General features: G+C 31.4%; 1 protein-coding gene across 2 annotated transcripts; it reads left to right on the forward strand.

The window, feature by feature from the left end:
* Positions 1-196: 196 nt before the first annotated feature.
* rskra (ribosomal protein S6 kinase related a) lies at positions 197-12,818 on the forward strand. 2 transcript variants are annotated; one of them, XM_051128570.1, is made up of 12 exons: positions 197-397; positions 2,856-3,104; positions 3,205-3,288; positions 3,395-3,463; positions 3,682-3,751; positions 6,670-6,777; positions 6,933-6,973; positions 7,105-7,132; positions 9,123-9,212; positions 9,383-9,471; positions 9,623-9,733; positions 12,037-12,818. In XM_051128570.1, the coding sequence occupies exons 1-12, from the start codon at positions 371-373 to the stop codon at positions 12,352-12,354; spliced, it is 1,284 nt and encodes a 427-aa protein (XP_050984527.1). In that variant the 5' UTR covers positions 197-370; the 3' UTR covers positions 12,355-12,818. The 2 variants fall into 2 exon arrangements, with proteins under 2 accessions (XP_050984527.1, XP_050984526.1); XM_051128569.1 differs by lacking the exon at positions 3,682-3,751 and having other exon boundaries at positions 3,205-3,463.
* Positions 12,819-13,549: the final 731 nt, after the last annotated feature.

The raw sequence follows: 13,549 nt of genomic DNA on the forward strand, positions 1-13,549 counted from the left end.
GCGTTAGTACATTGATTCTCCGTTGGAAGCCTCTAGACAAAAGAAGGTCACGTCTGTGAGTATGTGAGTTACGTAATCAATCAATTATGACGTTTCTGATTCATGCAGTACATCGCTGTAACGTGATCTTTGTTTACGTGTTAATATTAATGAGTGGGCGGGGCGGAGTCTTGAGCTCGTGCGTGTGTATCAAAGGTTTGGACGCTGACCAGTGTGCCTGCTGAAACAGCGTTGTTTTGTTTGGAAATGATGTGAGTAACGCGAGTTCACTTTTAATTGACGGGCTTTTGATGAAGAATAGATTTGATGATTTTAAAAAAGAAAGTCGCGAGTTATTCGTTACTTGCTGATAAAATGTGATGGGCGTGTGATGGGCGGCGACGGGAGTAAAAATAAGGTGAGTGTTTACACCTCACGAGTTTGTTTAAAGTAATGCTGTGTGTACACAATTCGGTCTGATTCAAATATTGAGGCTAACATCAATTTCATGAGGCAAATTCATTATTGAATTCAAATTACATTGACACGTGAGATGTCTCCTCATGTAATATTCAGACAAATGTGTTTACTGTTTTAGGAATTGTTTACAACAGATAAAGTACCGGATGATATTGATATTTACAGATATAGACACAAATTAGCCTGAGGTAAATCACATTATACAATGAATGACAAAATTAGTTACTGAAAAATATATGTAGAAACAGAAAAGAATGAAAAGACAGGAACAACAGGGAAAAAATACTTTGTGTATTGTTTTAAAATTTGCTCCCAAAAAGGTATTTCATTGCATGTAGGCTAGTAAGAAAATGAATGACACTAGATGGTGAACTGCCACTTGATATATTTTCCTGTTTAATGCAATGACACTCATTTAAATGTAATTTAAATGGATACATTTACATCTGTCAGATGTCAAATAGATGTTTAGTAGTTCACAGAGGGCAGCCATGTCATAATGGCACCCTTTATAGTCCAAATTATGTATAAAACGATGAGGATTTTTTAATAACGTAAAGCTTTCAGAAGTTTTCGACTACATATTTCAGTAAGAGACATCTTTTATGTTATATTAAGCCATACAAGTCTTAATACCCCATGTTCATAATGGTACTGATAGTTAATTACGCTCCCGCAATGTTGAGAGAACATCCTTATGACGTTATTTGTACTTAATGAATGTTCTTGTAATGTTAAGAGAAACTTCCTTTGTATAATATTCTTGGAATGTCCTTAAAGGAGAAGTCCATTTCCAGAACAAAAATTTACACATAATGTACTCACTCCCTTGCCATCCAAGATGTTCATGTCTTTCTTTCTTCAGTCGATATGAAATTATGTTTTTTGAGGAAAACATTCCCGAATTTTTCTCTATATAGTGGACTTCTATGGTGCCTGCGAGTTTGAACTTTCAAAATGCAGTTTAAATGCAGCTTCAAATGGCTCTAAATGATCCCACTCGAGGAAGAAGGGTCTTATCTAGCAAAACAATCTGATATTTTTTAAACAAATTTAAATTTTGTTTCAAAAATGACATTTTGGAAGTTCAAAATTGGGGGCACCATAGAAGTGCACTATATAGAGAAAAAATTGTGAATGTTTTTCCCAAGAAACATAATTTCTTACCGACTGAAGAAAGAAAGACATGAATATCTTGGATGACAAGGGGGTGAGTGAATTACCTGTAAATTTTTGTTCTGAAAGTGGACTTCTCCTTTAATATTACTTTTTATTTTCTGGATGCTTTCATAAAATGTGCTAAGTACAACTGTCAGACCCTTTGGACTGTTTTTGTGTGTTTTTCCCCGTATGCCCTTATTTGGTCCTTCCTGTTCCGTTTGTAATTATGATGTCACTGTTTGTATTGTTTACCTGTCTCCCCCTGATTGGTTCTTCTGTGTATTTAAGGTTGGTTGTGTTCACGTTTGTTTGTCTGTGATTGTTTTGTCTTCGTGCATTTGATTCTCTGTCGGTTTATGTTGTGGTTGCTGTTCCCTGCTGTTTCCTGTCCGTTCCTGTTCACTGTGGATTATTTAATAAAACTCTATGTGCTGGACTTCTTCGCTCCTCCTCGTCTTTCCCCGCACACAATGCCAGCGTGACAACAACGTTCATGGAACGTCTTTATTATGTGATTTCCATAATGAATGTTCTTGTAATGTTGAGAGGTAACATTCTCGCAACATCCTTATAATGTTATTACTATTTGCTTAATGTTTTTATAATGCTGTCATAAAACATTATGAGTACAACATTCATGGAACATCCTTACAATGTTATTTTTACTTTATGAACATTCTCATAACATTGAGAAAACGTTCTTAGTATAACATTCTCAGAACCTCTTTATGCTGTTATTAATATCTGCAGAATGTTTGCATAAAATGTTGGAATGCTGCACATAACATTCTTAAAACATTTAAAAAATGGATGTTTTGAGTACATTCAGAAATAATATTTCCATATGATAGAATGGAATATTCCTCCAACGTTCACGAAAAAAACTTCCAGGAGTAACATTTTCATAATTTAAAGCGAATGTTATCAAAACATTCTGAGAACATATCTTTGGTAGCTGGATAGTCCACCCAAAATTAAAATTCTGAATAATTTACTCACCCGCAAGTTGTTCCAAACCTATACAAGTTTGTTTCTTCTGCCGAACACAAAAGAAGATATTTTGAAGAATCTGTATGTTTTTTCCTTACTATGAAAGTCAAAGGGGTCCATCAGCTGTTTGGTTACCTGCATTCTTCAGAAGAAGGTTAAAGGTTTGGAACAATTTGTGTGAGTAAATGATGGCAGAATTATAATTTTTGTATAGTTATTAATCACAGATGTTGTCATTTCTGCAGGAATCATCATCACTGGTGAAGAGGAGATCCCTGTCATGTCATCAGGGCTTTCTGTCTGTCCCGGCTCAGCTTGTTCATCACAGTCTATTTAGACGCAGCGCCCAGCACCTAGAATACCCCGTCTCTGAGCAATCTCGGCCCTCAGACTCAAACCCTGAGGGGCCCCGTCTGGAGTGGACACTGCCGGGCTTTATTTCCGTTTTCCTGCCTGAGTTTCCTCACGGGTTTACTGGGCGTAAGCATTTACAGGTAGTTCACTGTCATAAGTCTGAAAATCCTTACAAAAACAGACATAAATCAAGAAAGAGAAAACTGTTGTGTCTTTTTAAAAGAGTGATTTTCTTCTCAGATTCTTGGTTTTGTAGCTAAAGGCTCATTTGGTCCAATCCTGAAGGTGAAGGATGTGTCTAAAGATGAGACTTATGCTATAAAGGTGACTTATTCTGCCTTGTTTTCATTTTATTGCCTTTTCCAAAATGTTTTATGTTTGCTACGCTGCATCATCCTTGTCCAGAATTTCTGCTGTCGCTGTTGGTTAGGTTTTACCCAAAGCGGAGGTTTTGAGACATGGAGTCCTCCAGCAGTCCAAAGAGGAGGTGATAATTCAAGTGAGTCACTCTGTGTCGGCTATGGCTCGTCGGATCTGGTTCTAACCGGGCCAGTGATACATAGACAGCACTGACGTCCTCTCACTCGATGCCCTATAAGCATGCACACATTTCATACTTCAATTGTTTTGCTCATGCCGTTATGATTTCTTCCCACTTCCTCTCAGCGCCTGCGCTCACGTCCATCTCGTTTTGTGTTGTCAACTGTTACGTTGTAGCGACAAGTCAGACATCCTTTCCTCCTCAGTCTCCGGGACTGTTGGCAGAGCCAGAGCAATCTCTTCATCAGTGAGTCACACCACATACAAACCCGCTCTTCCGCTCCTTATTTTCCTTTGCTTTAAAGCAGGGGGCTTCAGACTGGGGTACAGGGGTTCACAGAGGGCTTTTGAGAGAATCAACATACAAAAGTTACAAAATATATTCTGTAAGGTATTTTTACATATATATGTGACCCTGGACCACAAAACCTGTCATAAGAGTAATTTCTTTCAATTGAGATTTATAAATCAATAAGCTGGATAAACAAGCTTTCCATTAAAGTATGGTTTGTTAGGATATGACGGTATTTGGCAGAGATACAACTATTTAAAAATATCTGGAATCTGATGGTGCAAAAAAATCAAAATATTGAGAAAATCACCTTTAAAGTTGTCTAAATGAAGTTCTTAGCAATGCATATTACTAATCAAATATTTTTATATATTTACGGTAGGAAATTTACAAAATGTCTTCATGGAACACGGTCTTTACTTAATATCCTAATGATTTTCGGCATAAAACAAAAATCGATCCTTTTGACCCATACAGTGTATTTTTGGCTATTTCTACAAATATACCTAGCTGGAAATCCCCACATTATTATATTCTACTGATATTCTTTTTTTTGTCTATTGAAAAAATATAAAATATGTTTTGTAAGTTTATCCCTAACACAGTCATCTTCAGCTTGCTTATTTAAGGATTTATGGCAGTATGGTCTAGATGAATATTTAATATAAAAGTGCTATACAGATGTTTTACAAATGTATCAATTTACCTAATTACCTACTAAATATCAAGTATTTTCCAGGTAATATTTTATAATATTATTATATTAATATATTAATTAATGAATGATCATTTGCATGCTGTCTTTATATCATCACATTATTCTCGCACAGTGACATGGCTTTTGACCATGAAGATATATGTGCTTTCTTAAATTTACTTAATGTAAATACAAATTTTACATATAAAATATGATTATATATTTTAAATATATTATAATAATATCTAATACAATATATATGTAAAGTTACCTTATTTATTTATTTATTTATTTTTAAGCAGCTATTTTTATAATTTTTTATCACAGTGGAAATATCACAAGGGGTCTTTAATCATAAATCATTTAATCATGATTATATATTTTAAATATATAATAATATAAATATAAACTAAATTTATTTATTTATTTATTTATTTATTTTTAAGCAGTATATTTTATAATAACACATTTTTGTTACAGTGGGTGCATCACAAAGGTTCTTTAATCATGATAATATAATACAATATAATATAAATATACATTTTACATATAAAATATGATTGTATATTTTAAATATATTATAATCTAATCTAATATAAATATAAACTTAACTTTTTTTTGTATTTATTTATATGTTTACTTACTTTTAAGCTTCATTTTTTATAATAACATGTTTATCACAGTGGGTGTATCACAAAGATCAAAAATATAATAATATAATATAATATAATATAAATATATTTAATATAAATTAGTGCTGTCAAACGATTAATCACATCCAAAATAAAAGTGTTTGTTAACACAATATATGTATGTGTACTCTGTATGTTTATTATTTATATATAAATACACACACTTGCATGGCTATATTTAAGAAAAATATGTTATGTTTATATGTGAAATATATTTATTTATAATATTAATTATATGAATACCATTATATACATGTAAATACATGTAAATATTTTCTAAATATACACTGAATGTGTGTATATATATATATATATATATATATATATATACACACACACACATAATAAATATACTCAGTAGACACATATTATGTAAACTTTTATTTTGGATGCAATTAATTGTGATTAATCATTTGACAGAACTAATATAAATATAAATGTAACAAAGTATGATTCTATATTTTAAATATATTGTAATAATATCTAATGTAATATAAACATAAAGTTAACTTATTTATTTATTTTTAAGCAGCGTTTTTACAATAGTAACAGTTTTATCACAGTGGGTGTATAACAAAGGTTAAAAGCCTTTTAATCTTTCATATGTAATATACATTTTCAATAATATATTATACAGAATTATTTATTAATATTAATATACTAATTAATTAATGATCATTTGCATGATACTTAATAAAATAAAATCATATATATATATATATATATTGTATGTATCACAAAGGGTGTTTAAATATATAATTGCCTTATTTACCTAATTACATACAATATATATATTGTATATTTGGGGTCATCTGAAAGTTTGAATAGCCCTGATTTAAAGGAACAAGTGAAGTGAAAGGTGAAGTGTGTTTTCTGTACTAACTGCATTACTAGTGAAATTAGTTTGACTGTTTTTCAAAACACTTCCCCATCTGCCCACATTCGCCACACAAACAAACAGTTCTGATCCAACTCTAATGTTGCTGTGCTGTTTACCTTGTATTCGTGCATGGATATCATGTGAAATTGACTGAGTTTACCAGATTTATAAGAGTGCATATATCTGTCAAGAGAGCTGTAGTTGTACATTACTTTAAAGATCTGCTCTCAGTGCATTACTCTTATTTAATTTTGTCCTTTTCCATGTGATTTATCTGTTTCGTTCAATGTGTTTCTGTTGCTAAACCTTTCCCCCACATGTATTTTTCTCTCCACATCCATTTGCCAAGGCAAGCTATGAGACTTAATCATTGTGTTGTGTCTTCTTCCTTTCCAAAGTCTCCCTGCGTGACCCTGTGACAGACTGAAATTGTGTCACCGGCTTGTGATTATACTCTAAACTACTGCTCCAGATCATATTGTGCTTGAATGAAGTCCCTCAGAGTTTGATCTATAAGAAGCTGGCCTCAAGGTCAGGCCAATCAGTCTGCTGTGACATTGTCTTTGTCGTCTCTCATCTCTGGCTCGTGTGTGTTTGTGTTCAGTGTGTGATTACTGCAGCACTGGAGATCTCTATACTTACTGGACACTGAACGGCTGCTTTGATGAGAGAGATGTTCGAGTGTTTGCTGCTGAACTGGGCTCTGCTTTGGGTGAGTGTTGTTAGATTCTCTATGTATATGAACAAGCACTTAGTTTTTATTTAATGAATCTGTTATATTTAGTTTTGGGTTGTTTTCACAAACAGGTGTTGTAAATTTGTATCAATGACACTATAAGTTAACATACGTTTATTTTTAATTTTCAGGTTTTTTGCATGACTTTGGAATAATACACAGGGATGTGAAGGTATAAGTTACAGTATAATACTTTTTTTTATTTAGTTTGATTTATTTTGGTGAATACTGAACACATTCAATTTTCAGGAATATTCAGTTTTTTTGACATGACCATTTTGACTGTTTTTTTTTCTTAAACAGATGGAGAACATCCTTTTGACTGATAAAGGTATCAGTAAACTATTATAACAAGTTTATTAATACATATTTGAGTGATTCTGAGAACATAAAGTTGATGAAAAAAATCAGACTGGCTCTAAACATTAATGCACAACTTTATGAATCTGTAACAGCTTTCAGCAGCTTTTCAACAATATTTGTACCCTACCATACAAATAAGTGACTTAAAAACAGCAGTACTGAAAAAAATAAAATAAAAAAATAACAGTATTGAAAAACAGCAGTATTGAATATATATATATACTGTATATATATATTCAATACTGCTGTTTTTAAGTCATACATATATAATAAATATAATATGTATTTATTTATTTATTTATTTATTTATAACACACAGAATTTCTTTATATTTTATTATTAATTATATATTATTATTATTAATAAATTTAATTTTTAATAATAATATTAATATTCATTAGTAATTTCATTAATTTCATTATATTATTATTACAATATTAATTATATATTAACATTAAGTATTTAATTAAATAATTATTTAATTATTTAATTTAATTATTATTAATTATATTATTGATTATTAGTTTACTATTTATTACTAAGAATATTATTATATATTATTCTTATTAATTATTGTTGTTGTTAATTTCTTTTTATTATTATTTATAATTTATAATTTATTATTAATGTTTATTATTATTAATAATAATAAAAATAATAATCTCAGTATATTAATATTATTAATTATTTAATTTAATTTAATGTAATTATTAATAATAATATTATTCTTCATTATTATTATTTAGAATTTATTATTATTAATATTATTGTTGTTGTTAATTTCTTTTTCTTATTATTCCTTATTATTATTATTTAGATTTTTTTATTATAATTATTAATTTCATTATATTATTATTATTATTATTATTAATATTATTATTGTTATTGTTAATTTCTTATTATTATTCCTTATTCTTATTTATAATTTATTATTATTATAATTAGTAATTTCATTATATTTTAATAGATTTTATATTATTATTATTATTATTATTATTATTATTATATTTAATTATTTTATTTAATTCTATTATTATTATTTTATTTAACTATTTAATTTTATTATTATTATTATTGTTATTATTATTATTATTATTAATTGCATTATATTATTATTTAATTTTACCTTCTGCTTTCAAAAGACTGGTTGTACAGACAAAAAATATTTAATATATTTTTAATATGAAAATATTTCAGTGTTATATTTTATTATATTTTAAGAGGTTTGTCCTCAACATACTCACCTTTATCTTAGTTACTGAAGGATTTATGGTAATATAGTCTAAGAATATTTAAATGTAGTATTAAGTAAAAAAGTGCTATACAAAGATATTGTACAAATGTATAAATTAACCTACTATATATCAAATATTTTCCAGTAATTAATGAATAGGGGTTGAATAATTTTGATAGCTCGATAATGTTACATTAAATATTGACAGTCTATTTTTAATATGCTACTAAACTGTTATAGATGCAATTTTTTTTAAAACTTTGAATATTCAAAAAAAGCATACATTTTAAAATTATTACAATATATCAGGGTTAAATTTTGATTGCAAGTAATTCAGATTGATGTATATTTAAAGATATTTGGTTTTCAGTTTTGAAATAACCATTAGTTCCAAATTCATCCGTGGTTTTTCTATAAAATTTCCTCATTAGAAGACAAAATTATACATATTTTCTTAACCAGAGAAATATCACTGTTGTCATTGTGTCCTTGCTGACTATTATGTAGACTTCATTAACATTAACAACTTCACATGATATGAACATATATCCACATAGTTATTCTAAAAAAAAAACTATCTTGCCTTTTTTTCACATATGCCAGGACCGTGTGTGTCGTTTGTGTCTTTGGATTGTTTTCAAAAGACCATCCCAACTGTGAAGCACTCATTTAGCTTTAAGTAAAGGGAATTGTGCAATAGGAATATTAATGCCGTCTCATTTAGGTCACCTCCGCTTGACTGATTTCGGGCTGTCTCGCCGACTCGAGCGTGGGGATAGAGCGTTTACTATCTGCGGCACAATACAGTACATGGGTAAGGCAGAAATCCCAACCATCTCTTTTTAAATGGGAAAGGATTTCCGTAGTAAGACTGTGTTTACCATCATCTATATCTGGCTGTAACTAAAGACATGTATAGCTCTAAGCAAATGAGCTATTTCTGTAAAAGTGGATGTTTAATTACATGATGTGGTCATTAAACAGCTCCTGAGGTCCTGAGCGGCGGCCCGTACAGCCACGCTGCAGACTGGTGGTCTCTTGGCGTTCTTCTCTACGCTTTAGCCACTGGAGGGGTGAGACATACCCAGAGGCCATACAGCAAGATGAGCATTATACTTGATGGATGTGTCAGTCTCAATGTGCAGATCTCAGTGATGTGGAGAAAGTGCTACGGGCTGCTTATACAGACTGTGTGAGTCTTTTCTTGATTATTTTGATTTGTAGTTTCCTCTGCCGCCGGAAGCAGATCACTGTGATATGCTCAGCAGCGTCAGTGAGTGTCCATATGACATGCCGGCAACCCTCAGTCCAACTCTGGCCTTCCTGCTCATAGAGGTGAGATGCTATAAATAATCTTTATGTATGTATGTATTTATATGATATACATAATACAATTAAAATCAATTATATGTTGTTGTTGTTTTTTTTACATGCATATAGGTTTTGACTATGGTTGATATTCATAAACATGTATTATACAATAAAAGGCAATTATATTTTTCCACATCAATCTGCACTCCATACACCATAATGACACAGCAAAAAAACATATTTGCAAATTTATTACAAATTAAAAACGTTAATGATTCCATTGCATAAGTATTCAAACCCTTATCTGGGACGGTTGAAATTTAGCTCAGGAGCACTCATATTGCTTGTAAATGTTATTACACTTTGAGTGGAGTTAAACTGTGGCAAATTCATTTGAATGAGTATGATTTGGAAAGGCACACACATCTTAATAAAAGGTCTAACAGCTGAAAATCCATATCAGAGCAAAAACCAAGCCCTGAGGTAAAAAAAAAAGAAAAGAAAAGAATTGCCTGTAGAGCTCAGAAATACGGTTGCATTAAGCAACACATCTGGGAAAGAGTTCAGAATAAAATTGCTGTATTGAAGGTTCACAGAAGCATTAATGAAGCACCCTTAATGAAAGAAGTTTGGAGCAACTAGGACTCTTCCTAGAGCAATTGATGGAGAAGGGGCTTGGTTAGACCGGTGACCAAGAAGCTGATGGTCACTTTAGTTGAGCTCCTTGATCATATATGCAGGTGGAAGAAACAAACAACACTGCAACACTCCACCTATCCTGTCTTTATGGCGGTGTGGCCCAACTCAATCCTCTTCTCAGTGAAGACACATTAAAACCTACTTGCAATTTGCAACAAAGCACCAAGAGAACTCTCAGATTGTGAGAAACAATATTGCCTAGTCTGAAGAATCTCAATTCCAAGCATCATGTTTGAAGGAAAGCAGGTGCTGCTCATCACCTGCACAGTAGCATCCCAAAACTAAAGTGTGCTGGTTGCAGCCTCATGCTGCGGGGCTGTTTTTCAGCGGCACGGACTGAGAGGACTTGTAAGAGTAGAGGGAAAGTTCAACACAGTTAAATATAGAGATAGCCTTAATGAAAACCCAGTCCAGAGCATTCAGAACCTCTGGGCTGAAGGTTCACCTTCCATCAGGACAATGACCCTAAGCACACAGCAAGAGTGGCTTATAGACAACTCTGTGAATGTCCTTGAGTGGCCCAGCCACAGCCTTGGCTTGAACGCATCAAATATTTCAGGAGAAACCAGAAAATGTGCGTCTGTGTCTATCCAGGCTGGCAGAGCTTAAAGGGTGAAGATCTGAGGCTGTAAAGGTGCTTCAGCTAAGTACTGAGTTAAGGGTATGAATACTTATGCAATGTACTAATTTCAGGTTTTTATTTTTAAAATACAAAGTTTACAAAGTAGTGGCGACACTGTTTTGCTTTGTCATTATGGTGTATAGAGTGTAGATTGATGTGAAAAAAAGTAATTTAAAGCATTTTAACATAAGATAGCAACATAACAAAACGTGAAAAAAATGGTTTGATTACTTGTGCAAAGCACTGTGTGTGTATATGGGTAGTTGACGTATCAATGTGTCCTATGGTGTGACGGAAAAATGCAAAAAAAAACAAAAACAAAACTCAGACACTGAAGATAAACCTCTCCTCTCTCATGCTATTTGTAACTGTAAGGATGAAGATACATTTTTCTCATGTTATTTGTATGCTAAGTTTTTTTTTCCTCCATTTTTGCTATGTCATACCATAGGACGCAGTCCAATTTTTATTTGTCAACTCCCCATATATATATATATATATATATATAAAAATGAATGAATTTATGCATTTTATGCTTAAAAAATGAATGTTAATTTCAGCATTTACTAATGCATTATTAAAATCACAAGTTGTGTTAACATTAGTTAATGCACTGCACTGAACTAACATGAACAAACAATCAATGACTGTATTTTTATTAACTAATATTAACAAAGATTAATAAACAGTGTAATAAATGTATAGTTCATTTATGTTAGTTAATACTTTAACAAATGTTAACAAATGACACCTTATTATATAGTGTTACACCATTAATTCTAATGTTTATTGAAATACCCCATATTTTATGTGTTAGATATAATTTAGAGGTAATTCGTACTAATAGTCTATTTAATAACAAAAACACACCTCTTTTAAATGAATTTCTTAGCATTTCTTTACGTTTTATTTCTGCTGCCCTCAAATCTGATTGGCCTAAAACCCTGTTGTTTGTACAAACATTCTATAATTCTTCCTAAATTTCTTTCATCATTTTTGAATATAGCTTCTGTGCAAGATCCCCACACGTCGCTTAAGGTGCCTGGAGCTCTATCAAAACCAGAAGTTTTTCCACGGCATGTCTTTTGATTCCCAGCTGCTGCAGAAAAGTCCCATCAAGCCAATCCTGGAGCTGAAGAATCATCCTGACCGACCGGAAAGGTCGATGCGAGGTTTATCATTAGACCTTCTTCAGAATTTTGAGTGTGACCTACTGAACTCTCCATCCACCTCTGCAGATTTGTCTCCTACCTTGATGAAGATTAAGGTAAATCAAGACACAGTAGGGGCTGAAACAAAAGCAATAGGAACCAATTCTCCATGAAAACAGAAAACAAAAATAAACTGTTTTTTTCTCTTCAGTGTTTTGCCAAAGACAAGATAAAATGCCACAGTATTTTTCTAATAGTTCACCCACATAGAGCACAAACAAATCAGTCTATGTGAATAGCCAGTAATAGCATTCATTAATAGATTTTTGACAATGTTACCTCTGTTTTGAAAGTTTAATAATATGCCGATATTTGCCTTAATGATACAAGAACTGTTGGGTTTTATTTTCTTTTGTTCCTGTGTATATTTTCACTCATTTTAAAACTAATCTCATTTTTACATTTGTTTTTATATTCATACCACTTACAGTGATGCCCTGTTTGCTGTGGCAGCATAAGAGTGATAATCTGACAACAATAAATAAAACTTATCATGCTTAAACACATAAGTACATTGAGATATTAATATCGAGAAACTTTTTAGACACAATATTTCCAGTTACTTTTTTGCAAATAATAGTTCCAAAGCCAAAGCAGAATCAACTTCTGTGCATCACCATACAACACTCAGCAGTAGTGTTTTGTTTCAAAATGAATCAGTGTTTTTGAATGAATTTGTTAAATGAATGATTCATTGAATCATTCATTTCAAAAAGACTTGTCTTGCTTCTGAATAAATCAGTTTCTGAATGAAACAGAGTGAATGATACAATGACTCACTCAAACAGACGTGTCACTTGTTTCACTGTTAGTGATGTCAAATTAGCACGTTAACGCAGGTGATTAATTTTTTCAGTTTAATGCATTCAAAATATTTAAAAATAAATTCATAAAGACATCAGCTGGAATCAGTGATGATTGCATTAAACACATTAAAAATATACTTTCTTAATGTTGTTTCTACATGAATTTGAAGCTTGAATGTGAAATTATTGCAATATAAAAGTATAATTAAAAATGTTAATGCCAGGTAGGATTATCGTGATTAATTTTAGAAAAAAATGTGCGATTAAGTAGTTAAGTTTTTAATCGATTGACACCACTAGGTTGAGTGAATGATTTAGTGACTCACTCAGTAACGTCACTTGTTTCACTTCTGAATAAATGTGTTTCTGAATGAAACAGTTGAGTGAATGATTCAATGACTCACTTGTACAGATATTTCACTTGTTTCTCTCCTGATTAAATATTTGTTTTTGAACAAATTGGTGAGCGAACAATTTAGTGACTCACTCAAAGACATGTCAC

Source organism: Labeo rohita, chromosome 15, assembly GCF_022985175.1.
Source record: "Labeo rohita strain BAU-BD-2019 chromosome 15, IGBB_LRoh.1.0, whole genome shotgun sequence".
Taxonomy (NCBI): Eukaryota; Metazoa; Chordata; class Actinopteri; order Cypriniformes; family Cyprinidae; genus Labeo; species Labeo rohita.

Bases quoted from the DNA above. Each gene is read 5' to 3' on its own strand.
- rskra (XM_051128569.1), top strand. From the start codon at position 371: ATGGGCGGCGACGGGAGTAAAAATAAG. The intron at 3,105-3,204 runs GTAGTTCACTGT...TTTTCTTCTCAG, and splicing joins CTGGGCGTAAGCATTTACAG to ATTCTTGGTTTTGTAGCTAA. The intron at 9,734-12,036 runs GTGAGATGCTAT...TTTTGAATATAG, and splicing joins TGGCCTTCCTGCTCATAGAG to CTTCTGTGCAAGATCCCCAC.